Raw genomic sequence first — 27553 nt, 5'->3', positions numbered from 1 at the left:
TAACTAAGGAAAGTCACTATCTTCTCGAAACTTTTTTGACCCATTTTGTATATATACACACACACGATTAACTATCTTAACACTACACATTGTATTAACCCCAGCCACATGACGTAATACACATTGTACATGATGACAAACTCGGTGATACATGTTGAAAATTTATAAATATAACCAAGGTGAAGAGTGTTCTTTAAATTTAAACAATTGTAAACACATAACGACACTTTTAATCAATCTGACTTCAAGCATTAACGCTTTTATTTCATTTCACCTTTACCTATTGTCATTAAGCTAATTAAATAATCCAATGCTCTTAACTCCCTCTTCCCAAATTCTAATTAAATTTCATTTCATGTACTTAATAACATGAACTACAGTAACAGTGTTGCAACTAAAATTGTATTTTTACAGAACTGAGATCAAGGATTGAGGTTCCGATGGAAATTTAATTGTTATATTTGATACATCACAATGCTTCGTAAGCAGCAATTTTGTTACACTTCAAAATAAACTTGTCATTATGTTTCCATGTATGTATACCAACATTTGACCTCCAATCTCATTTATCCGCCTTAATTTGATCCACAATATCATTCATATCTTATTTTGAACATATGAGGTATTTTAATTTCTTTATTATATAAGATGGATAGCACGCCAGTCTCCTTAGAATCGTTACCATGATGTGATTCTTATTATTACTAATATTCACAGGTTTGGTCCATTTTACACTGCAAAAGGATATATTCTACCAGACACTATTCCGGTCACATCGATCCCACCATCTTTGAAATCAAGAAATGTCAAAGGTAAAAGAAATGACGTCAGTACATTAAAAGTATGGACAAGTAATATTAATTAATACATGGACGCTTTGAGAGTAGGGTGTTCTAAATAAACTAAATTTACACTATATGGAGCATATCTGGAATATGCTCTCTTCTAAATTATTCAAATTATTATAGTCCTACATTTCAGAATATTGCATGAGGAGCAAGCTATCATTAAATATATCACAAAGTACTGGGTAGGCAATCAGGACTGGAAATTACTCCGTATGTGGTGTGTAAGAGTTAATGAACAGACTAATGTATACATAACACGTGTAGAAGCATGAAACCAGCTATTTAAGCACTAAGGATATTCTACTCATATATATCACATTCAATTAACGTAACATGTAAGGATATTTATGGCATCCATGGTTGTGTTTTATTTATTACCAGCGAAATAGGATCAAGTAATTAGAAAAGGTATACATAACACGTATAGAAGCATTAAACAAGTTATTTAAGAAAAACTTCAAATATACTAAGCATATTCCACTTGTATATATCGCATTTAATTAACGTAACATGCTAGGGATAGTTAAGGCATCCATGTTTGTGGTTTATTTATTACCAGCGAAATAGGATCAAGTAACTGGTGCAATGATTTGTATATGAATGCTATAAAGTACGTCTGCTTACACCAAAGGTACAATACTAGTTGGAAGTCTTACCATGATTATTCAACAACAAATTAAGAATGTGCTGATATGCTTATTAAGCTACATATATATATATCGCAGGTTTTCCTTAGTTTTAAATTAATCGATATAATATTATACAAATAATGAATGGTTATGAGTGCAATAGTGCAATATTTCATGAGTTGAAAGATGGAATGTTCCATTCAGCGAGGCGCAGCCGAGTTGAATTGAACAAATTACATCTTTCAACGATGAAATATTTGCATTATTGCACGAATGGAAACCATTCATTATTTGTTTTATACAACATATTATATTAAGATGGGTAAAATGCACTCATGCAACAGATTGTTTTGAACAGACAGGTTTCTCTGCTCTCTTACCATTGAGAAAAGTGCTACCAAAAAAGTATAACCCATGGTTCTATTTCATAGAGTGGAATAGAGCGGTTTTTGCATGCAATCAACGAGCAATTGACCAATCAAATGACCAGAATACAATTAGGTGTTGTATAATAATTAATAATTGGACGCTTTGAAAGTAGGTTGTTATAAATAAAATAAATTTACACTACATGGAGCATATCTGGAATATGCTCTCTTTTAAATTATTTAAATTATTATAGTTCTACATTTCCGAATAATGCATTAAGGAGCAATATATCATAAAAAAATATCACAAAGTAGGCAGGCAATCAGGACTGAAAATTACTCCGTATGTGGTCTGTAAGAGTTAATGAACAGGCTAATATTCCAGATACTGTATAAGAAAGTGTATACATAACACGTGTAGAAGCATTAAACAAGAAAAACTTCAAAATATACTTAAGATATTCCACTCGTATAAATCGCTTTTAATTAACGTAACATGTGAGGGATATTTCAGGCATCCATTGTTGTGTTTAATTTATTATGAGTGAAATAGGATCACGTAATTAGTGCAATAATTTGTATATTGAATGCTATGAAATACGTATGCTTACATCAAAGTTACAATAATAGTTTGTAGTCCTACCATGATTATTCAACAACAAATTAAGTAAGTGCTGATATGCTAATTAAGCTACATATTCCCAGGTTCCAATCTTCGGTCACCAATATCTGAACAGATAAACACATAATAAGCGTCGCAGTAAGCACTCGAGCAGACATGCGCACAACAAGCTGTACAGTACCACCAAGTCAAATATATTCATACTGAGGTAGCCTGTATAGGGACACATCCACATCAACTCTCAGACTGGTTTTGTACTACTGCTGTTTTAGATTAATTCATAGCACTTTAGGGGAAATCTTACATCTGACTCAAAATACTTTAGTAACCAAACTGAGCAGCGAAGATGTTATTTTAAAACTTATTTAAAGGTTAACGGTCATTTGAGATTAGCAGAGGTCAAAGTCTGCCGACATTGTTAAACACGAACTTTTAAAAATGTTTGGATGTATGTCAATCTTTGTATGATGATTTTGAGTCATAATAAGTATACCTTAGCCTTATCATTTTAGTTAACTTCAATGGTTATTCAATGTCCTACAAACAGAGATCTGTGGAAGCCTATATTAGAGGGTTATCTTCTGATATCAGATTCCTAAAATATTTCAGTAAGTACGTCACTGAATTTTCATGCATTGTTCATCTCTGATATTTTACTACAAGAGAGGTTGCCAAGTAAGGTCAACTTTCAAGAATGTCACAAATTGTTCGATTGTTTGTTTATAACAAATGTCTCCATCTGAGAATAACGTTTCCTTGTCGTTATATCCAAATATATCTTAAAGCTCAGTACTTTACTGATTAGTAATAAAATAGAATAAAAAGATGAATGTAAACACTACAGTGAATTTGTATGTAAAGTAAAGTGGAAGTTAATTTGATATATTTTACTAGATCGATAAAGTCACTGCTATAAGTCCAGGTTGTATTTCAAATTTAGATATTGTATGTCACCTATTAAAAATATTCATATTAAAGTTGAGTTATAATAATTTTCAAAACTGTGGATAACATTTAACATTTAGGCATGCACTGAGAAGCCCATGTCTTCATTTATTTAACCTTAAAAAGCAGAGATTTAACATATTGTAAAACTGAATATCTTGATAACCGGGATAGTTTCACAACATCACAAGCAATCAATACCTTTACTAATATTCTACCTACTGTTAATTCATTATTTAAATTAATTCATAGTAATTTAAATACATACAAACCTCTCTACAGTATCTCCACCACTCAATAATATTTCTCAGACTCGTACACATTGTACCCTCATTCATTGTTCTGTTTTTAAAGGACACATCGAGATTCCCATTGTTAATGGTGGAGTGACGTCACTGCTAATGATGTCATCATTGATCAATCTCAAAGAAATAAGTAGTTAGTGTAAACAACACATTTGCTCACATAGAGTTAATGTTTGGCTATATTAGACAGATGTGTGTTTAATAGCTACTAAATTATCTCGTGAGGAACAGCTAATTAACGAGAGATTCAGAGAATATGTATTCAAAGTCACATAAGTTTGTGCATTATTTAGAATTTCGGAAAGGTCGATATTTGGACGAGTAACCAAGTGTAAAAAACTTAAATTGATAATTTTATTTTCGGACGCTTTCATAACTTATTCCTGCCGCCATCCCCCCCACCCTCCTCACCCCTATCCACTTTGTAAAGCGAGGTATCAGCTGTTACATGCACCGTGTTCCTACATCTCTGGTGTATTCTTAGAACAGTTTAAAGAGAATTAAACAAAGGAACCCTAGGCGTAACACAAAAAAAAACTTCCTTTACCGAACTGGAATGCTCTTAGATCCAGCAGTCCTCTTACATGGAGACTGGCTACGTGGTTATGAAATTGTTATATTTATACTTTTACATACTGTCGTGTCAAGCACTTAAAGTGTCGTGACCCCTTGAACCCCTATGTATATTAATGTATGCCATTTATAAATTCTCTGTTAAACTTCCCTTAAGTCATTTTCAGGAATTAAAGCATGTATGATTCTGAATGGCTGTTTACTGGCATGTGACATTAACATAAATTTGTTATTGGGTAAAAGTGTCATGTCTTTTAACTCGTGTCTGGCGAGTTCTATAAGCCAAATCAGTCTTGCTGTATACCTTTACTGTATAAGATCTCTGTGCGTGTGTGGCACGTTAAAATTTATTATTATCACCGATTGTCGGGTTCATCATGTTAATTCAGTTATAACCCAGTAGAAAAAATTGCAAGAAATCATTTAAATATCTCTAATATTGAAATCAAGAAATGTCAAAGGTAAAAGAAATGACGTCAGTACATTAAAAGTATGGACAAGTAATATTAATTAATACATGGACGCTTTGAGAGTAGGGTGTTCTAAATAAACTAAATTTACACTATATGGAGCATATCTGGAATATGCTCTCTTCTAAATTATTCAAATTATTATAGTCCTACATTTCAGAATATTGCATGAGGAGCAAGCTATCATTAAATATATCACAAAGTACTGGGTAGGCAATCAGGACTGGAAATTACTCCGTATGTGGTGTGTAAGAGTTAATGAACAGACTAATGTATACATAACACGTGTAGAAGCATGAAACCAGCTATTTAAGCACTAAGGATATTCTACTCATATATATCACATTCAATTAACGTAACATGTAAGGATATTTATGGCATCCATGGTTGTGTTTTATTTATTACCAGCGAAATAGGATCAAGTAATTAGAAAAGGTATACATAACACGTATAGAAGCATTAAACAAGTTATTTAAGAAAAACTTCAAATATACTAAGCATATTCCACTTGTATATATCGCATTTAATTAACGTAACATGCTAGGGATAGTTAAGGCATCCATGTTTGTGGTTTATTTATTACCAGCGAAATAGGATCAAGTAACTGGTGCAATGATTTGTATATGAATGCTATAAAGTACGTCTGCTTACACCAAAGGTACAATACTAGTTGGAAGTCTTACCATGATTATTCAACAACAAATTAAGAATGTGCTGATATGCTTATTAAGCTACATATATATATATCGCAGGTTTTCCTTAGTTTTAAATTAATCGATATAATATTATACAAATAATGAATGGTTATGAGTGCAATAGTGCAATATTTCATGAGTTGAAAGATGGAATGTTCCATTCAGCGAGGCGCAGCCGAGTTGAATTGAACAAATTACATCTTTCAACGATGAAATATTTGCATTATTGCACGAATGGAAACCATTCATTATTTGTTTTATACAACATATTATATTAAGATGGGTAAAATGCACTCATGCAACAGATTGTTTTGAACAGACAGGTTTCTCTGCTCTCTTACCATTGAGAAAAGTGCTACCAAAAAAGTATAACCCATGGTTCTATTTCATAGAGTGGAATAGAGCGGTTTTTGCATGCAATCAACGAGCAATTGACCAATCAAATGACCAGAATACAATTAGGTGTTGTATAATAATTAATAATTGGACGCTTTGAAAGTAGGTTGTTATAAATAAAATAAATTTACACTACATGGAGCATATCTGGAATATGCTCTCTTTTAAATTATTTAAATTATTATAGTTCTACATTTCCGAATAATGCATTAAGGAGCAATATATCATAAAAAAAATATCACAAAGTAGGCAGGCAATCAGGACTGAAAATTACTCCGTATGTGGTCTGTAAGAGTTAATGAACAGGCTAATATTCCAGATACTGTATAAGAAAGTGTATACATAACACGTGTAGAAGCATTAAACAAGAAAAACTTCAAAATATACTTAAGATATTCCACTCGTATAAATCGCTTTTAATTAACGTAACATGTGAGGGATATTTCAGGCATCCATTGTTGTGTTTAATTTATTATGAGTGAAATAGGATCACGTAATTAGTGCAATAATTTGTATATTGAATGCTATGAAATACGTATGCTTACATCAAAGTTACAATAATAGTTTGTAGTCCTACCATGATTATTCAACAACAAATTAAGTAAGTGCTGATATGCTAATTAAGCTACATATTCCCAGGTTCCAATCTTCGGTCACCAATATCTGAACAGATAAACACATAATAAGCGTCGCAGTAAGCACTCGAGCAGACATGCGCACAACAAGCTGTACAGTACCACCCAGTCAAATATATTCATACTGAGGTAGCCTGTATAGGGACACATCCACATCAACTCTCAGACTGGTTTTGTACTACTGCTGTTTTAGATTAATTCATAGCACTTTAGGGGAAATCTTACATCTGACTCAAAATACTTTAGTAACCAAACTGAGCAGCGAAGATGTTATTTTAAAACTTATTTAAAGGTTAACGGTCATTTGAGATTAGCAGAGGTCAAAGTCTGCCGACATTGTTAAACACGAACTTTTAAAAATGTTTGGATGTATGTCAATCTTTGTATGATGATTTTGAGTCATAATAAGTATACCTTAGCCTTATCATTTTAGTTAACTTCAATGGTTATTCAATGTCCTACAAACAGAGATCTGTGGAAGCCTATATTAGAGGGTTATCTTCTGATATCAGATTCCTAAAATATTTCAGTAAGTACGTCACTGAATTTTCATGCATTGTTCATCTCTGATATTTTACTACAAGAGAGGTTGCCAAGTAAGGTCAACTTTCAAGAATGTCACAAATTGTTCGATTGTTTGTTTATAACAAATGTCTCCATCTGAGAATAACGTTTCCTTGTCGTTATATCCAAATATATCTTAAAGCTCAGTACTTTACTGATTAGTAATAAAATAGAATAAAAAGATGAATGTAAACACTACAGTGAATTTGTATGTAAAGTAAAGTGGAAGTTAATTTGATATATTTTACTAGATCGATAAAGTCACTGCTATAAGTCCAGGTTGTATTTCAAATTTAGATATTGTATGTCACCTATTAAAAATATTCATATTAAAGTTGAGTTATAATAATTTTCAAAACTGTGGATAACATTTAACATTTAGGCATGCACTGAGAAGCCCATGTCTTCATTTATTTAACCTTAAAAAGCAGAGATTTAACATATTGTAAAACTGAATATCTTGATAACCGGGATAGTTTCACAACATCACAAGCAATCAATACCTTTACTAATATTCTACCTACTGTTAATTCATTATTTAAATTAATTCATAGTAATTTAAATACATACAAACCTCTCTACAGTATCTCCACCACTCAATAATATTTCTCAGACTCGTACACATTGTACCCTCATTCATTGTTCTGTTTTTAAAGGACACATCGAGATTCCCATTGTTAATGGTGGAGTGACGTCACTGCTAATGATGTCATCATTGATCAATCTCAAAGAAATAAGTAGTTAGTGTAAACAACACATTTGCTCACATAGAGTTAATGTTTGGCTATATTAGACAGATGTGTGTTTAATAGCTACTAAATTATCTCGTGAGGAACAGCTAATTAACGAGAGATTCAGAGAATATGTATTCAAAGTCACATAAGTTTGTGCATTATTTAGAATTTCGGAAAGGTCGATATTTGGACGAGTAACCAAGTGTAAAAAACTTAAATTGATAATTTTATTTTCGGACGCTTTCATAACTTATTCCTGCCGCCATCCCCCCCACCCTCCTCACCCCTATCCACTTTGTAAAGCGAGGTATCAGCTGTTACATGCACCGTGTTCCTACATCTCTGGTGTATTCTTAGAACAGTTTAAAGAGAATTAAACAAAGGAACCCTAGGCGTAACACAAAAAAAAACTTCCTTTACCGAACTGGAATGCTCTTAGATCCAGCAGTCCTCTTACATGGAGACTGGCTACGTGGTTATGAAATTGTTATATTTATACTTTTACATACTGTCGTGTCAAGCACTTAAAGTGTCGTGACCCCTTGAACCCCTATGTATATTAATGTATGCCATTTATAAATTCTCTGTTAAACTTCCCTTAAGTCATTTTCAGGAATTAAAGCATGTATGATTCTGAATGGCTGTTTACTGGCATGTGACATTAACATAAATTTGTTATTGGGTAAAAGTGTCATGTCTTTTAACTCGTGTCTGGCGAGTTCTATAAGCCAAATCAGTCTTGCTGTATACCTTTACTGTATAAGATCTCTGTGCGTGTGTGGCACGTTAAAATTTATTATTATCACCGATTGTCGGGTTCATCATGTTAATTCAGTTATAACCCAGTAGAAAAAATTGCAAGAAATCATTTAAATATCTCTAATTTGTGTAATTCATGTCGTTCCTGCCACCATATCATCGGAATAAGCCTTACCGGGACGGACGTGACACATACAGTATACATCATTTACCTTTGAATTTAAACAAAATCCGTTTTTTTTCTTTTACCAAAACTATTTAAACAGTTTCATAATGGTTCTCGTGATGACGTCACTTGTGTTGGGTGTTCTCTGATCAGTTCATTGTCTCTTGGATTATTATTCTTGATCTAAGTGTATAATTGATCAGATATATTAATGAGATGATATAAATCCTAACCTGATTGGTTTTATAACTAAGAGGATGTTGGTTGTAAACTGATCTGGTATAACACCGAGATGATAATGATAGTAAACTGATCGGTAATCTTACTGAGATATCATGGTTGTAAACTGATCAGCTACACTGTACTGAGATGATAATGATAGTAAACTGACAAGATCAAAATTAAGGAATCAACCAGATTGATTACTCAGCTGATATGAAGTTATCATCGAGAGCCAACATAAATCCGGTTAATGAAATGTTCATCACTTCAATCCAGACCAATTAAGCTTAAGTATGCACTGATACTTAACATTAGTCTCTTTCATTTTATTTATACAGTTTGGAATAGTAGCGACCCTACATGTCGTCTAAACTTGCAGACCGGTCAATGGCAGGTAAGCGATAATTCACCTTTATGGCAGCTATTAATGATAAAACAAGTTCGCCCTCTGTCTTTCATTCACATTAATTATTAATAACAATATCGTGATAACATTTGCCGGTTAAATGTACATGACTGCTGTCAGCCTAATAATCTTTAACAAGCAACATAAATATTAATAGTAACTGGTTGGTGCGGGCTGGGGTTGGTGGGGGGGGGAGGTTGTAGTCTGTATGAAATATTAAATGTTTCATACAACATAACTTCCAGATCCCTTCCCCTTGCTTCTACTGCAAAGTTCCGGTCCAATTTACTTCCTTCTGACCCTGAATGTAGCCCCGTGTGTCTTTACTTACTCAACTTTATAATTATAACAATTCTCCTCAAGTACATACATTGGCGGACTGGCCACACGGGCATTTGGGTAATGCCAGGTGGACCGGGGGGCCGGTGGGCTGGGGAGCCTGGTAAAACAGCCAATTTTCACAGTAGCTAATAGAATACAGACGGGCTGTGTAGTAATATATTTGTAACTGGGAATCAGCTCATGACATCACCATGTTAGTTAGTCTGCTAGTTCGTAACAAAAGAACGTGTTAATGGCAACCCGTCCGTACTAATATTTTTACGACAAGATATACAAGTACGGTGACCAATGCATTCTGACATATACATAGCACGTTGTTAACGTTTTTAACTCAGTTTCATCAAGTGTTACTTCTGGAAAATTATTTTGGGCCTTTATTAAAAGATCGTTGTAACCTACAAAATTGAGAAATGTCGCACCATTTTGCATCTAGGCATTCCTTAACTTAAAAAAAGTCCCTAAACCCCCCTCCCCCCCCCCCCCGGACGACGATCACTATGTAAGTAACATATCAATAAATAATGGGCCGGTCTAGGTGAAAAATGCCCGGGCCGGTTTTAAGACCAGGCCGCCCTGAGTACATATTAATAACAATGAAACATATTCACTTACATTAAAGTATGATGAACAAAATCAGTCTAATCATGTTTTTAGCATCACTCCTCCATAACGTCCTATACAGAAAACTGTTATATTGTGCATGATGCATATGTTTTTCAAGCTCTAAAATTCATTTCGAGACAGCCGTCACTGCATTCAAAGATATAGCAATGTGTAAAGGATACTCCATTCTAGTAGTTTCAGTTTTCAAAGATGCGACACTGTCTCTCGCATCATTCAAAGAAAAGGGTAATTTACATCGCTAAGAAAGAAGGGATGAGAAATATTGAGGGATGGGAGCTGTAAAAGACAACAGATGGGGTGGGGTCGTGATAGCATTGTTTTCCTGAATACCATTCAGCGATCACAACACTAAGTTATATACTGACACACCCGTATCACTACCATGTCAGTGACAGCGTTGATATTACAAGTATTGTAAAGATAGGCCTATAGATTAAAGGTATACCTTTAGACTGCAGGTTTGTTACACATTGTGCAGTATGTTGAAGTTAATGTTTTTATTTGTGTGGGTTGTGAGTGTACATCCAATGAACTTGAAGTTTGGATTCCGATGAAACCATAGAACGTTATGAACATTGTCAGGTCTTTTATATGTTCATTTAATTTCGGTGACAATAATAATAATAATAAAATAATACTTATATAGCGCGTTCATCAGCAACGCTGCTCGAAGCGCTTTACAAGAATTGAAACAATTAATATACAGGAAACAATTAAAAACAGGAAACAATCAAAAGCATATAGTTGAAAAATATCGCCTAAAAGGTATTTACCATAAAACTTTTAAAAGGATAGAAAAATACATTAAAGCTAAAATGTTAACCATGGCACATTCAGCAGTTGTAACAGTCGTATAACAGTCCGGTTAATCTACTCTTTAGCCTACTGTAGCCGCCCGCTAGCTGCCCCCGTATAGATGCCCCCGTATAGCTTCCCCTGAATAGCTGCCCCTGATTAGAGGTTCCTGTATAGCTGCCCCAATAAAGCTGCCCGTATAGCTGTCCCGTATAGCTGCCCTACACAGCTGCCCTACACAGCTGCTCGTGTATAGCTACCCCAGTGTAGCTGCCCCGCGTATAGCTGCCCCTGTATAGTGTCCCCGTATAGATGCCTCTAATATAGCTGCCCCTGTATAGCTGCCCCCGTATAGCTGCCTTCGTATAGCTGCCCTACACAGCTGCCCTACACAGCTGCCGTGTATAGCTGCCCCAGTGTAGCTGCCCCGTGTATAGCTGCCCCTGTATAGTGTCCCCGTATAGATGCCTCTAATATAGCTGCCCCTGTATAGCTGCCCCCGTATAGCTGCCTTCGTATAGCTGCCCCTATACAGCTGCCCCTGTGTAGCTGCCCCAGTATTGCTGCCCGTGTATATAGCTGCCCACGCATAGCTGTCCCAGTATAGCTGATACATGATTCTAAGTGGTTTTGTTTACGGGGACCGTCCAAGCATTATCACGACACAAAATGGTAGTTAGCTTTAAATAATTTGTCTCCATCCAGTAATTACTAAACAAGTTAACTGTTACAATTTTTGGGTGATTTGACCTGAAACTTATTATCTATACCACTGTCTGGTATAACAGACAGCACATAGTAATACACTGAAAACTTAAATTGGTCCACCGACTAACATAGCGTTAGTCCATCTGGTGCCTCTACCGACTAACATAGTCTTAGTCAGTTGCTATACCGACTAATTTATTCCTTAGTCAGTTGGATTTCTTAGTCGGTCATCTTAGTCCGTCAGCTTAGTCGATCAACAATATCTTAGTCGGTAAATGTATATTAGTCAGTTACATTAGTTGGTGACATTAGTCGGTTTTACCGACCAATTTATATGAGCCACCGACTAGTTTATAGCAGGTTTTACATTAGTCAGGATGGTGCCTCTCCCGACTAACCTTTCTTAGTCGGTATTGACTGACTAGTTGCAATGACTAGAATCACTGAAAGAATTAAACCCGTCTAGTTTCACTGACTAGGATCACTGAAAGAAAAGAGAGCAGAAGAAACACAAATAATGTGTACGTTGGCAATATTTATTTCTGATAAACTTCTGATGTCTGCAAAAGCTGACTTTCGACCGATGGAGAAAAAATCACTGTACAAAAATCTGAAAATATCATTTTATTCCAACAAAGTTAAGACAAGTTAATGGATCAAACATGAATCGCAAAAGTATAGTACTGCACAATAATGCAAAGTTGAATCTTGAGCAAGAGTTCCTCATGACTTTCGTTTTAAAGTGGTACCCCAAATCGACACCAGTTAAGTCTTCACGAACAAAGAGTGTTTCTCTTAACTACAAATGGCCTCCCACTTATCTTCAGGAAGCCAAAAATCTGCACCATTATTGACTTGTGAACAGAAAATATGATATACGTGTAAGCACAGATACAGATATAGCACATGACAACTCACATTATCATAAACATACATTTACATTAAAATTTAATAACATATTGGGAGGTATACATTTAAATCTAGGTCCCTCAAATTATAAGCCAGGAATAGCAGCTTTACCAAATAATTATTAGCTTTGCACAGCATAACACCAAGTTATTTTTCAAAGCTTAATAATCATGTTGATCATGTTAATAATGAGCCCAATAGACCGGGAGTCCAGAGGGTTTGGTTAGCTGGGAAGGTAACCAATTGCCTGGTACATCACAATGTTCACAGTGCATTCCTGTATATGAAACCAGACGACTGGCAATCCGGCTGTGGTGGGTGTAGCTGGGAGAGCAATTTTAAAGTCACCTGATAGCTAACCTTGATCAGCTTTCATGGTAAACACATCAAAGTAAGTACAATGTGTCAGGTATGGCTCCAGGAGCAACAAATGGCCGTCGCCAGTAATTATTGGTGGTGGGTTACCCCTGCCAGTGATCAATAATTGACCCCTCACGGCTGACCTAGGTCAGCTCATGAGGTAACCACTTGAAACCTACTGGAAAATGTTGGTTAGGACTTCAGATACAAGGGATGGGCATTGCCAGTAATTTATATTGGTGGGGTACCCCTGCCAGTAGACCCCCAAAATGCCCATCCCCCATTGACCTAGATGAGCTCATGATGTTCAGTAACCAGTTAAAAACTACTGGAAAATGATAGGTATCACTTCATATGTAAGGGATGGGCATTTCCAGTAATTTATATTGGTGGGGTACCCCTGCCAGTAGTCCCCCAAAATGCCCATCCCCTCATTGACCTAGATGAGCTCATGATGTAACCAATTGAAACCTACTAGAAAATGTTGGTTAGGACTTCAGATACAAGGGATGGGCATTGCCAGTAATTTTTATTGTTGGGGTACCCCTGCCAGTAGACCCTCAAAATGCCCATTCCCTCATTGACCTAGGTCAGCTCATGAGACCAGTTGAAAACTACTGGAAAATTATTGGCAGGACTCTATTTGTAAGGGATGGGCATTTCCAGTAATTTATATTAGTGGGGTACCCCTGCCATTAGACCCCCAAAATGCCCCTCCCCTCATTGATCTAGGTCAGCTCATGAAGTAACCAGTTGAAAACTACTGGAAAATAATTAAAGGATTCTATATGTAAGGGATGGGCACTTCCAGTAATTTATATTAGTGGGGTACTCCTGCCAGTAGACCCCCAAAATTCCCCTTCCCTCATTGACCTAGGTCAGATCATGATTTAACCAGTTGAAACCTACTGGAAAATGATAGGTATCACTTCACATGTAAGGGATGGGCATTTCCAGTAATTTTTATAGGTGGGCTGACCTATGAGCTGACCTAGATCAATGAGGGGATGGGCATTTTGGGGGTCTACTGGCATGGGTACCCCCCCCCCAATATAAATTACTGGAAATTCCCATCACTTGCATATGAAGTGATATCTATCATTTTCCAGTAAGTTTTCAACTGGTTACATCATAAGCTCATCTAGGTCAATAGGGGATGGGCATTTTGGGGGTCTACTGGCAGGGGTGCCCCACCAATAAAAATTACAGGCAATGCCCATCCCTTGTATCTGAAGTCCTAACCAACATTTTCCAGTAGGTTTCAAGTGGTTACCTCATGAGCTGACCTCGGTCAGCCGTGAGGGGTCAACTATTGATCACTGGCAGGGGTACCCCACCACCAATAATTACTGGCGTTGGCCTTTTGTTGCTCTTGGGGCCATACTTGACACATTGTACTTACTTTGATGTGGTTACCATGAAAGCTGATCTAGGTTAGCTATTAGGTAACATTAAATTGCTCTCCCAGCCACACCCACCACAGCCGGTGTGCCAGTCGTCTGGTTTCATATACAGGAATGCATTGTGAACATTGTGATGTACCAGGCAATTGGTTACCTTCCCAGCTAACCAAACCCTCTGGACTCCCGCTCTACAGATCAGTAAAAATTTGACCAAACTTATGAAGCTTGCACGTAAATGAAACCAGACTGTTTTATTAAAACAGGTTATGAAAAGTATCTTTAATATCATTAAACAGTTGGGTACAATAGTTAAACTCACTCTTCCATTTTTTTTCTCTATGGTACTTGTTCCTTTGCTTTTTGGACTCTCGGATAAACTCTTTTGTTCTGCGAAGGGTATCAATATATCATCTTAAAACATGTCTTTAAGCCATATATAACACAGTTCTCCTCTTCTGTTGTTGCCTCCACACTGGTGTCGTACATCACAGGAAACCTCACCCTTGACTTGGATATTTGGCTTTTCAATTCTTCCTGGAAAAAAGAAACAGCAAAGTATTCATCATTTGAAAAAAAAAATTTAAAAAGTTCTCACCACAAAGTTATGTGAGATTTGCTTCCACTATAGTCTCAAAAAAAATCCCAAAGTTTGAAGCAGACTGTATAAAGCTGAACATTTGAACCAGAGTGTCATCACCATTGCAACCAGAATCAAATGCCCAGAATACAGAGACAATAAAACATGGGCTAAATCTTTGCTTGTTTTTATGATCTATAACAATATAAAATTTTAGAAACACAAATGCACTGAGCCAACTTATTTATAGGCCTAATCGTTTTTAGTTGTTATTTTGCTTGCTCACATAACAAGCCTGTTTAGACCTAGGCTAGAGAAGAATCCGTACTTTGTTACACTAAGTTTGTCTTTCGGTCGTTTTGATTTAGTCTTACTAGTAGTACTAAAGTATATAATACCGGTGACTAGCCAACATAATTTGTTCAGCCTACTGTGACTGTAAGTTTGAAGGTCTAGCCTTGCTTATTCAATATCACATAGCCTACCCATTAAGATTCACATGGGAATTACAGGAAATCTTTACCAAATGAGTGTTGACTTCAAATAAACTATTGAGACTTATAGTCCCAGCATTTGTTTGGGCATAAATTAGAAGATTATGTGCCACTGTTCAATCTAGCCCAATACACACATAACACATTGTTAATTGGTGTTTAGAATGCACACTTTAGTGTTGAGAATGCACTGCAGTACCCAGTAGAAGCCTATAGGCTACTCACTGTCATTGCACTTGTGTATTGCGAAACGCCAGCGTAACAACGGTTACACGTACTGCGTAGCGTAACACTAACCATAATACAGTACTAGTGCCAGTGGCCTAACAATTAACTTTAAGTTTACCTTCAAGTTAAAGGAATAACAGGTAGGCCGATGATGGCAGTTAATACCTCCATTCTTTTGAAGACCTTCTTGGGTGATTTACGGTTGAAACTATGAAACTATGCCAAGCCCAGCAAGCTACCGTTGCCTCTCGGTTTCGAAATTGAATTGAATCGAATTGGGTTAAAATACATTAGTCCGTCGACACCCGACTAAGCTACGATTATGGCGTAAATCGGGTGTCCGTATCGTTCTTAGTCCATGGGTTAAAATACCTTAGTCCGTCGCCACTGAATAAGCTGCGATTATATTTTCCTTAATCAGTGTAAACTGACTAAGAAGCAGTGATGAAACAAAGATTTTTGCTAGTTCGTGTGCATTAACTAACGTTACAGACTACTGTAATTTAACGTTAGTCCGTGGCAATATTGACTAGTTTATTTTTTCAGTGTATAGTATATTGCTATAGGTATTCTATTGCAGTCGCTACGGACTAAGTCTTGTTTGGTTATATGGATGAAAGTGCTACAGTATGCACATAGGCGTCAGAGGCGGGGGGCTGTAGGGGCTGGGGGGACTGCAATTCTCCCAACCAAAAAGTTTTGTGAAAATTCGGGCAATATGCTGATAATTGTTCGGGCACCTACTGAAAGAAAAATAAATTGCAATGTGTTTTTCAATGGTTAAACTGATATTATTATCATCATTATTACCGTATTGTAACGACTTGCCCAAAAATGATAACCAATATTGAAGGGTAATAAGAAGGCAATTGATTGTATGTGATTGGCATGCGATGTAATAACCGATGTATGGCTATATACAGCTATGTACAATAAGATGTTGTACACACGCACAAAAAAATGGTTATATTTTTCGGGCAAGTCTTTACAGCTCTCCCAAATCAAATTGGGCTCCTACGTCTATGAATATGCATAGCTATAGAGACTTTAAACTAGTTTTGGTGATTTTCTACCTTTAAAATATTGACATAAATTATTCAGTTGAACATTTTCATTAGATTTGTTTTAAACTGTTACAGATCAGTGAGCTTTGGGACATTAGTAGGTGATACAGGTCACGGTAGGTTAGAGCGTTAATCTAAGACAGGTTTGTCTAACCTACGGGCCACAGTCCGGCCCGCCGCAGGGTTGCGTCCGGCCCGCCAGAGATTCTCTACGGTGCGAAATTTTAGTGAGCGGATTTATTGATAACTTGAAGCTATATAATCAATCATTCGAACCTTCTGGGTCCACAGAACTGCATACAGGTCAGTATGTGTGACACTCTCAGCAGGGGGAGGGGGGTGGGGGCTGGACTTTATTCATCTGTTTTATCAGGAAGGAAAATAAATCAGTGCGCTCCGCGCAGTGCTCACATTTTGTTGCCTTGGGCTTCGGGCAAAAATCGGAAAATCGAGCGTAGGGTTCATGCGGCCACATCCTTCATCATAATCATTCCATGTGGCCCTCCTCTGCAAAAGGTTGGACAACCCTGATCTAAGATATGATCTTCATTTCCCCCGACACTCTTGAAATGGGCACAATGTTACATGTTGTGAGGTGTCTACTTCCTGTCAGGCTTACAGTGTACGCCATAACCCCTGTGACGATATTACAAAGTTTCATCACCATTTGTATCATCCATAGCTTTCTATTTTGTTCAAGTTTCTGTTGCGACTAGAAAACTACATTTTTTATTTTACTATTAATTGTCCCTACTCCTCTGTTTCAACTTCCTGTCAACTGACATGAAACAATATTCATGTGTTCCTCAAGCAGACATCTCCGTTATTGTGTTATATTATTCATTTAACATGAAACGAAACCTTATACACAACCATAAATGAGTAGATAGATGAAGTGTTAATTCATGTTATCACATGTCGCACTGTAGGACAGTAGTCTAATCCAGTAAACTTCAACCCAATTAAAGACAACCGGTCATAAAAATCCATGTATTGTCTAATTATCGTAATAGCATATATTTCTCTGGTTTGATTTGTTATTTATAAATGAACATATCAAACATGCAAACAACTTCCTTAAATATTCTAATGGAGGGGGGGGGGGGGTGTGGCTAGGTTTCTATACTGAAGTAACGATAATTATATTTTAAAAAATGTTCATTTGTCAACGACGAGGAGTTATTTGTCCAGGATGTTTGTATCGTACAATACAACGTATACGTCAGAAACCTTGTGACTAGGTATAGTGCAAATAACATGAGGTATGTTACAAATAACATGAGGTATGGTACAAATAACATGAGGTATGTTACAAATAACATGAGGTATGGTACAAATAACATGAGGTATGGTACAAATAACATGAGGTATGGTACAAATAACATGAGATATGGTACAAATAACATGAGATATGGTACAAATAACATGAGGTATGGTACAAATAACATGAGGTATGGTACAAATAACATGAGGTATGGTACAAATAAATGAAACTAAATGAAGTCTCCCTTCCACGCTCGTACTCCAGCACTTTCGTCCTATTTCCTAATTATTCTTGTCCTTCTTTCTCCGCATGTAGACCTCTTTGTGCTTTCATTATAGAAGTAATTGCCTTGTGAATCAATACAAATTCTCAATATTAAAGTAGAGAATATTCAGACAGATAAATCCTTATTAAACAAAATTAGTCTATCGTGCTTGCAATGTCTCTCTTTCACTCCGTCTCTGTCAAAAATGTTTTATTGGTGAAAATATCGATGCATACTTTTCATCTCTAGAATATTTACGTTGTGACGCCTCTGTACGCAGTAATACAACAGTCAATAAATGTTACTCGGTTCTAATAGTTTCAGTTGTAATGGGATTTGAGGGATCCCTATTGATTATATTTTATTATTTATTTGGATGAATGTATGTATACGTGGCTGATATGAATGTCTGTGTCCAAGCAGGCTTAGATATGGAACGATTTTTAACTTGAAACAAAGAAACAGGTGTATTTTTTAGGTAGATTTCATCAACTAGATGTACTTTAACTTATTTGAAAAATTAAAGTAGAGGTGACTACATTAAAGTTCAACTTAAAGGTGTTAAATTTAAGATTTTCATTTAACTTTCAAGAAACGTCTTTTGTACCATCCTCTGTGTGTACAGTACTATGAATAAGCAGCAGCAATATGATACAAAAAGAGGCAACGGTGAATCTGAACTAATAATGGTTTAAAATAGTTGCATTATTTCTTTCTTCTGTGAATAACTACTAATTTGTATAACGTAGAGTCTTGAAGGAGCCTGGGCCAGATAGTGGGGAAGGGTGGGGTGTTCAAAGTAACTGGTAATGTGGTTGATTTTTAAACAATTAACACCCTGCAAATTAATAATTATATTCAAGGGCTGAAAATATCACAATGCAACATCCTGGCCTTGTATCCTCACTTGGTTCATATTCTTTCCACCAGAACAATTCAATATGTTTGTATGTTATAGTATTATAAACGCTCTGATGTAGTTGAGTCCAATTATTCCTGATTCCGAGCCTAGTCCGACAACCACTTGGTTCGAGTATATGGTAGTCTCGAGTCTGAACAGAGTTCTAGAGAGATATGAGCAACCCAAACCAGGTCTGAGTCCAGCTAATACATAGAGACAAAGCAATGCAGAGCTCATACTGTTTCTGCCTATACTAGTCTAATAGACACACAGGGCGTATCGGTTAAATATACAGACTCTAGTCATTCATAAATTTACAGACCGTCGCCTCCTGGTCTAAATTTTCCCTGCCTTAGTTGAACAGAGAGAGTCAACTATTGCGAAACTGATTATTTGCACATGTAAAAAACTTCAATAAACATACAAACACAGGGTAAACTTAGAAAGAAAAACATCTGTGCAGGGTTTATTACATTTCCTTATTTTTTCAGTGTTAACAGATCTCCACCAGTCTATTTAATGCTCCCTAATTGTGTCTCTTATTTTATGAGTTCATCACACAACTGCATTTCCAAAACTTTCATGGATATCTCTACACGATCAACAACACGATAGAAATATCCCATCTAAGACGCGGTGGGGGGGGGGGGGTAACCAATATGCTGCTTTGTGAACTGAACAATATTTTGCTTTATTTTGGCCATTACGTCAATCCAACCACGATGTTCTGAGTTCTATCTTTGAATACTGCCCTCTTTTCCCTCCTCGTCATCCTCTCGTCCATGGTATCCATCTGATCATCTCAGTGAGAAGTTTATCATTATGACGTCACTCAGTGTTTGATGACGTCACTCAGTGTTTGATAACGGGTTTAAAACTAATGTTTGTGTTTATGTTATTAAGTCCGCGCATCTTATAGTGACGAGTCTGTCTCCTATATTGACTTTAGTGTGTTCAATACAGATGTGCGCATATCTGCCAGCAATAGTTTATTGCGATATTGGTGAACATATATCATTCTAACTTATACATGTTTTACTTTGCCTTTTTTTGTTTTCCTGAAACACAATTTCAACATCTCATGATAATAACCTATCACTTCCTTTCAGCCCTGTGACGGACTGGGTAAACTACCAGGAGAAAGGGTAAGAGAGACAGGGATTCATGTTCCAGTTAATTAGTAACAGTTATTTAGTAACAGACAAGGAGGTGTTAATTACTGTGGAACTAAGAAATAAGACAACAGAGTATTATACTTTGTTTCTCATCAGGGAGGAAAGATTTATAATTGAAGTGTATCGAACAGGGAATTTAGATAAACCACTTACAAGTTTATAACTCGTATTGGGGGTAGCATTGTTCTCAATGTCAAGTTTAGATGCGGCCTAAATTATCTTCCTTCCGCATACACATTCAAAGAAATGCTCAACAAAGAAACGGAGAGACTTTTAAATACTACAAGATTTAGTAAGATGTTATGGAGCGTGACAAGCCGACACACGTACACACTCACAAAAACTTGAAATATTGCTTTTGAAAATATCTGCCTAAACCCCTCCCCCCCCCCCCTTCCGGTAGATGCTTAATGATTATTTCATATCACTCTGCTGATGTACATATCATAATTCGTTACTGGTTCAAAAAGTATCAAAGAAGCTATTTTAAATTTCTTATAGTAAATCCTTTGTTCATTCATTTCTTCGCCAAACATAGTTTCACAGTTTATCAACTATAAAGGAACTGATTTATTTTGTAAAAGTCACTTCTATTGTTACATGAAAAAAATATTAACATCATTAAATGTCAGATGACGATTACAGTGGTAACATTTTTCTCAACACACAAAGCGCTAACTCTAGAAGTTAATACTCAAATTTCGCATTAATCTCTACTCCGGTATACTTTGATAATATAAAATAATGAGAATCATTCTCTAGGGTCAGGGAGGGGTTGGGGATGGTTTAGGAGGAGCTTAGCTTCTCGCAGAAATTCGGTAAACGATACAATAATGTTTGCATGTAAGCATCATCACATACCCGTCAAACAGGAACACTTTAATTATTGAAATTGAAGAGATAAACTGGTCCTCTCTTTTGGTAATGTGAGTATGAGTGAGTCTAGGAGCAAGATGATTACTGGGTTGTGAGGGTATCCGTTGGGTTATACCATCATTATTATTCATTGTGATTTGAGAGGGTCCACTGTGACATAAAATGACTAAATCAGAGTAGAAACCATTCACTGTGGAATGTAAGCAAACTAAGCTGTTGATATACCAAATGATAAGGAACTAGAAACAATATAAAAAGTAAATGTTTTAGTATCTGAGGGATCACGTGTGCGACGTCTTTCTACGTCGGATTCCACGGATTTAACCAGATTCTAACAAAATACGAATGGATGATTGCTCTTGCTCTTTTCCCCAACTGAATGTTTCCCCCTTTTTGGTTAGCCGTCTTAATGGCTCAGATATCGTTGCCAAATTTGGGATAAATCTAGAACAATATTGTACCAGACCGAGAAAGCTGAGCTGTCTAGCATCTTTAATTGCCTCAACTTTCTCATCACTTGGGCAGATTCCGTCCACTAGACAGTTTATGTCCCATGAAAACAAGTTCAGTCATTCGGAGTTCACATTTCCGTTTGTTCAGTGTTAATCCAGCCTCTTGGATCCTCTGCAGAACCTTCTCCAGTCTTTGGTCGTGTTCCTCCACATTCTTGCCGTGTACGATAATATCATCGGATATGTTATGGGTGCCATCACATCCACTCACAACTTGCTGAATAATATGCTGGTATAGCTCTGGTTCTGAGCTGATGCCGAACATCAACCGTTTATAGCGGTATAGTCCTGTGTGCGTAACAAATGTAGTGATTGCACGTGACTCCTCGCTTAGCCCGATCTGATGAAATCCCATATTCAGATCTAGCTTACTGAATACCGAGCTGTCGTTCATGTTGTGTATGATCTCCTCTATAGTTGGAATTGGATACCGTTCACGGATTACAGCTTGATTAGCCAATCTCATGTCGACACAGAGTCTTATGTCTCCTGACGGCTTGGGTACAACTACCACAGGGCTTACCCATGGGGTCGGTCCCACCACTTTCTCAATGATATCCTGTTCCTCTAGCTCTCTCAGCTTCATTTCCACTTTGTCGCGCAAGTTGAATGGTACTTGTCTCACCTTTTGGGCTACCCGCGCAATGTTTATTTTTGCCTCATAGTCCTTCAACTTGCCAATTCCTTCAAAGCACTTCGGAAATTTCTCAAGAACATCCTCTTTGGTTTCGATTTTCCGGATTCTGGAATTTCGGGGTCCCAGCTCGAGTACCCTCAGTGCCATCGCTGTCTTTTTCCCGAGCAGAGAATCTGCTTTCCCTTTGATTACGAAGAACTCGCTGTTTGTCTCCTCTCCATCGATTTCCGAAGTCGTTTGGAATTTACTGAGTACATTCAGGGGCTTCTGATTCCCATATGCGAAGAGCTGTTTGGTCGCTTTTTCAGATTTGCACTTGACATTATTTGCTTTGAGATACTCCCATGTCTCTTCTCCAATGACACTGCATGTCGCTCCCGAGTCGATCAGTAATGAAATTGGAACACCCCCTACATTGACTTCCACAAGTCCTGATCCGGTTTGATCCGTCATAATAAATACATATTCATTGTCAGACTGTACCTTGTTTACTTTATCGCTACTTGGGCTGCGTTCCTTTTGAATTCTTTCTGGCTTGGTTTTACACAGTTTCGCGTAATGCCCCTTAAGTTTACATTTATTACAAGTGGCGTCTCTGGCAGGGCGTTTGCATCTCTTGCGATGTGACCTGTATTGCCACAATGAAAGCATGTCCCTGTAGGCCTATTCTGATTGGGCCTATCTCTGTTCTGTCCCTTCCCACCTTTGGGGCCTGTTCTCTTACCGTGGAATTGTTTGTTATCCACACTGTTGACTTGAGCAGCAGCTTGATGTGGAGTAACATTCTCCATTTGCCTGAGCTGTGTATATCCACTGCTTCAATCGATCGTGCTATTTTCTGCAGTTCTGCCAGTATTAATGTTGACCCTTTCAGCAGTAACTTACGTCTCAGTTCATTTTTGTGACATTTGTCGATGACTTGGTCTCTAATCTGTTCGGATTGGTTTTCAAATCCACAATTATGTGCTTGTCGCCGAAGTCTAGCAACAAACTGGTCCACCGTTTCACCTTTGTCCTGACTCATCTGTCTGAATACGTGGCGCTCAAATGGAATATTAATTTGTGGTTTGAAATAGTTGTCTAGTGTCCTCAGTGTCTTTTCGTACTCGTCTGCTGTGTCTGTAACACCCGAGGTCACTCCTGGATCAGCTAAAGTCTCGAATACCTCTTGTACGTCCATACCGGCTGTATGTAACAATAACGCTTTCTTCTGTTTAGGGTCGGTGATTCTTTTTCCCACAACATAGTACTGTAGTGCCCGTTTCCATCTAGTCCACCTGGGGCCTATGCTGGTAACATCACCTGTCACGTCGAAATTGCTAATATTCGAGTCTAAATTGATTGCCATCTTGGTTGTTGTTGAGTTTACCGAGTTTTGTATCCATCCTCGTCGCCAATGCGACGTCTTTCTATGTCGGATTCCACGGTTTTAACCAGATTCTAACAAAATACGAATGGACTCGCGGCTTTGGTTCGATTAATTTATTCAGCCTTTTTTGTAGAACAATAACTCATTGTGACCAGCCATCAAAGCCATCAAAGCTGGTGACGCTATTTAGAATCATGCGACAGTACACAACAACGTGCATCAGGTAAGTTACAATGAGGGTCCCTTTAGACTAAACTGACATGATAGCAACGGCGTAGGTATTTAATGAAGATGAACCTACGTGTATGTGAGGTGACTTCTCAATATTTACAATAAAAAGTCAAAAGAATGAAACACAATAATCGGGCAATATGCTTAAATTAATTTCGATGTGTCAGTCCAGAGTCGCGAAAAATACAAGCAATTTTCAAGATTGCTGTCTCAAATTTGATTGATTTCCAGCACAACCTGATACTGCTAGTATTACATGTTATGTAATCGGCCAATGTTTTAAATATTTTACCAAACTAATATTATACTAGTCAAATTGAGATATAAGGCATCATTCCATTTATTTTCCAAGTCATGAAATTAAATTTTGAAATATTTAATGTGAATATTAATCCTATAAGCATGTCGCCTAAACACATTTACAAACAGATGGCGCATGTAACACCAAATCAGATTTTTTTTTTTTTTTTTTTAATTTGTTTCATTATATGTAATGACACCTGGTTAGTCCAGCTAACAGCAATGTTCTTATGGATGTTTTTTTGCATCGAATTATGTCTTCTTTTCTAGAATTAACACTGCTGTTGTGCTGTTTTCATGTTATATCTAAATTACTGAGGCCCTGTTAATGTTTAGTTAGCTTACACGTACAGCTAGGATTGTTTGGACGTAGTGGTAATAACGAGTATTGGGTTTGTATAGTCACCATGCAGAAGACGGATGAGTTGACGTGATGAAGTATTTCTGTTGAAAGGCAGAAAAATAGCAGCTTGTAGTTCAATTTTTTGAAGGCCGAGGGAGGAAGGATTCATCTGACTAAAGTATTTAATTCTAAAATATGTTATCCAAAGTTGAATGAAGATGTATATCACCCTCACCCCCCCCCTCACCCTCCACCACCCCAATAGGCTCAGGAGACCAATTTGTTTTGAGGGGCTGTAACGGCTTGCCTGAAAATATAAGCAAAAAACACATTGCAAATTAGATTTCTTTCAGTAGGTGGCCGAACATTTTGATTTGGTATGGGGGCTGCATACCCCCCCAGCCCCCCCCCCATCGCCTTCCCCCCATCGCCTCCTACGCATATGACCACCACCACCATGGACGCATATTAAACGTCATAAACCGCCAATAATGTTATAATTTGTTTATAAACAGCTGTCATATTTCCCTTTGATCGTCCGTATTGCCCTTCGTTTTTAATTAGGAATCGCTATACTGATACTGTACAAGGAAACTAACAACATAGTAGAAACTTCTAAGAAAGTAATCTGGCTCATAATTTCTTATTTTGGATGTTTCCATAGCTGCAAAGTAACAGGTTCCCAGACATTGGTACTATGGTAACCACAGATGCCCGGATGCTGTGTGAATGGGATGTTAGTGTATTATGGTCGCGAATAATTTTTAGAGGAACAGTGATTTTCAATCATACATGGTTGTGTATATTTTCGCATTGGGGTCCCGGGATGCCATACAAAATACTTAAAAACTTGATTTTAGGAGTTGTTTAGACTTCGTAGGCATTATGCCTCCAGGTCCAACTAGACCACTGACCATGGGTTTTAAGCGGGCACTTGACCGTCGGAACATTCACAGGGCAACGCTTCAGACCCACTGAACATAGGGCCTGAGTCCGCCTGCCCCCCCCCCGCCCCGTCCCCCTGTTCATCTCAAACCTGTGTTATTGGGACTAGTTTAAAAATCACCATGGACCTAAAATCTGAACGATTTATCCTTAATTAAATTATAGTTTTGGAGAACAAGGTAACACTAGCAAACAAGACTCTGTCTTGCGCACTATAATATGCATTTAAAATTAACTCCTAAACTGTTAATAGTCTTTCGCACTATAATATGCATATATAATTAACACCTAAACTGTTAATATTCCTCCACTGAAAACAAATGTTGCTAACAAATAACACAAGTTACGCCATAACAAAACATAAGAGCAGAACCCGGTCTAGCATGGTCAAGAGAACCGACTAAAATAACGATCCCGTTATATGTCACGAATGGTGACGTCATGGAATTTCCTTATTAAAGGAACAACAGTATACACGTCAGATAGTGACACGGCCTACCCAACATTCTACTTAACCTTTAAACAAAGTTTAATCAAATTGGTTTCAAAGTTCTAGAGGGAGAGGGGTGGGTCCAGCTGGAAATATATAAACCACATTTATGGATTAAACTCAGTTTACCTTCAGAATGGGATACACTGGTGACTGGTCATTTTAACACCCTAAGAATGATGCACCTTTCACCAACTCTTGAACTCTCACCTTTCTATTGCATAATCACATGAGTCAATGTCCAGTTTGATTTGACTCCTACATTTGTGAATTCTTATAAGAATTACCCAGAATGAGAGATGAGTGACCTGGGTATGTTCCTATCATGATTAAATTAATGTTTGAAGGAATTGTAGAACTTTCATGATGATGAGAATGTTAAACCCTGCGGCTAAATTGAAAATGGCTACTCAGCTTGACGGGATCAGCTTATAAACAGGACTGAACATTTCCCTGCATCCAGCAATGTGTGATATTACATTGGGTTGCATTGATCGAGTCATCGTGATATCCATGGGAAATCCCCTGAGTATGTCATTTGATGGTTACCGGCAGGGAAAAGGATGGGGTTTGGAGATAATTGTACAGTAATCCTGTTTTACACAGAAATCACTGTTATAGATTGGGAGAGGATTAGATCCTTGAGTTATGAGTCAAAAATTGTTGACATAAAATAAACTTTCAGTTTTGTTACTTTAATAGTTATTTTCAATATTTCAAGCAAACAGTGGAACTTTTCTATAGAATCCAATCCTCGCAAATCAGTCCTTTCAAGCACGGAATTAAAGCGTCCACAGCATTATAGTGACGATCTAGTTTTTACTGTGGTACAAAACTGTAAGATTTACAGTAGTAACTGTGTTCCCTATGTGTATCGGGTGGTTCACTACTAACAATATTCGCAGGACGTACTCGTTAGAAATCCCTAAAATAATATCTGAAATAATAATAATAATAAACCGGACAAAAATCGTCAAGACATTTGAAAACATGCAAAGTTTAATGTAACATGAATCGATTTATCTGAAATAACACTTTTAATATGGATGCATATGATGAATATTTACAACATTTAACTATACTGCATTGTCTTTGTTTCTGTATTATCTTATACATATGCATTACTTATATTTTACCTCTTGTTTAGTTATTCGGTGATAAGAGTTATCAGAAAAGCCTGGCGGAATTCAACCAAGCAAGGCGCAAGTAACTGTAAGTCAATACAGCTGAATACTCTCTACCTTAGTATTTAACATTGTATTTGTTAACAGTGATTGTCTGATACTTTTAATTGTAAAATCTTAATATATTAATAATAATCTCCATCCATAACCAGAATTTGTATTCCTATATCGGTGATTATCTAATTTTATCTGGTCACTAATATAATTTGCTTCAATTATC

At 36.9% G+C, this 27553-nt stretch overlaps 1 protein-coding gene across 2 annotated transcripts in view; it reads left to right on the top strand.

Moving 5' to 3' along the window:
• LOC139963941 (uncharacterized) overlaps positions 1-27553 on the top strand; it is a 75409-nt gene that overhangs the window by 45257 nt on the left and 2599 nt on the right. Inside the window, exons 7-10 of one of the 2 annotated variants that reach the window (XM_071965180.1) lie at positions 718-812; positions 9270-9325; positions 20381-20416; positions 27297-27361. In XM_071965180.1, coding sequence (XP_071821281.1) covers positions 718-812; positions 9270-9325; positions 20381-20416; positions 27297-27359 — 250 coding nt within the window. In that variant the 3' untranslated portion in view covers positions 27360-27361. The remainder of the gene's footprint in view (positions 1-717; positions 813-9269; positions 9326-20380; positions 20417-27296; positions 27362-27553) is intronic. The other variant, XM_071965181.1, reaches the window with a different exon arrangement.

This window comes from Apostichopus japonicus, chromosome 22, assembly GCF_037975245.1.
Source record: "Apostichopus japonicus isolate 1M-3 chromosome 22, ASM3797524v1, whole genome shotgun sequence".
In the NCBI taxonomy this organism is placed as follows: Eukaryota; Metazoa; Echinodermata; class Holothuroidea; order Aspidochirotida; family Stichopodidae; genus Apostichopus; species Apostichopus japonicus.
This window is presented reverse-complemented; position numbering and strand designations above follow the sequence as displayed.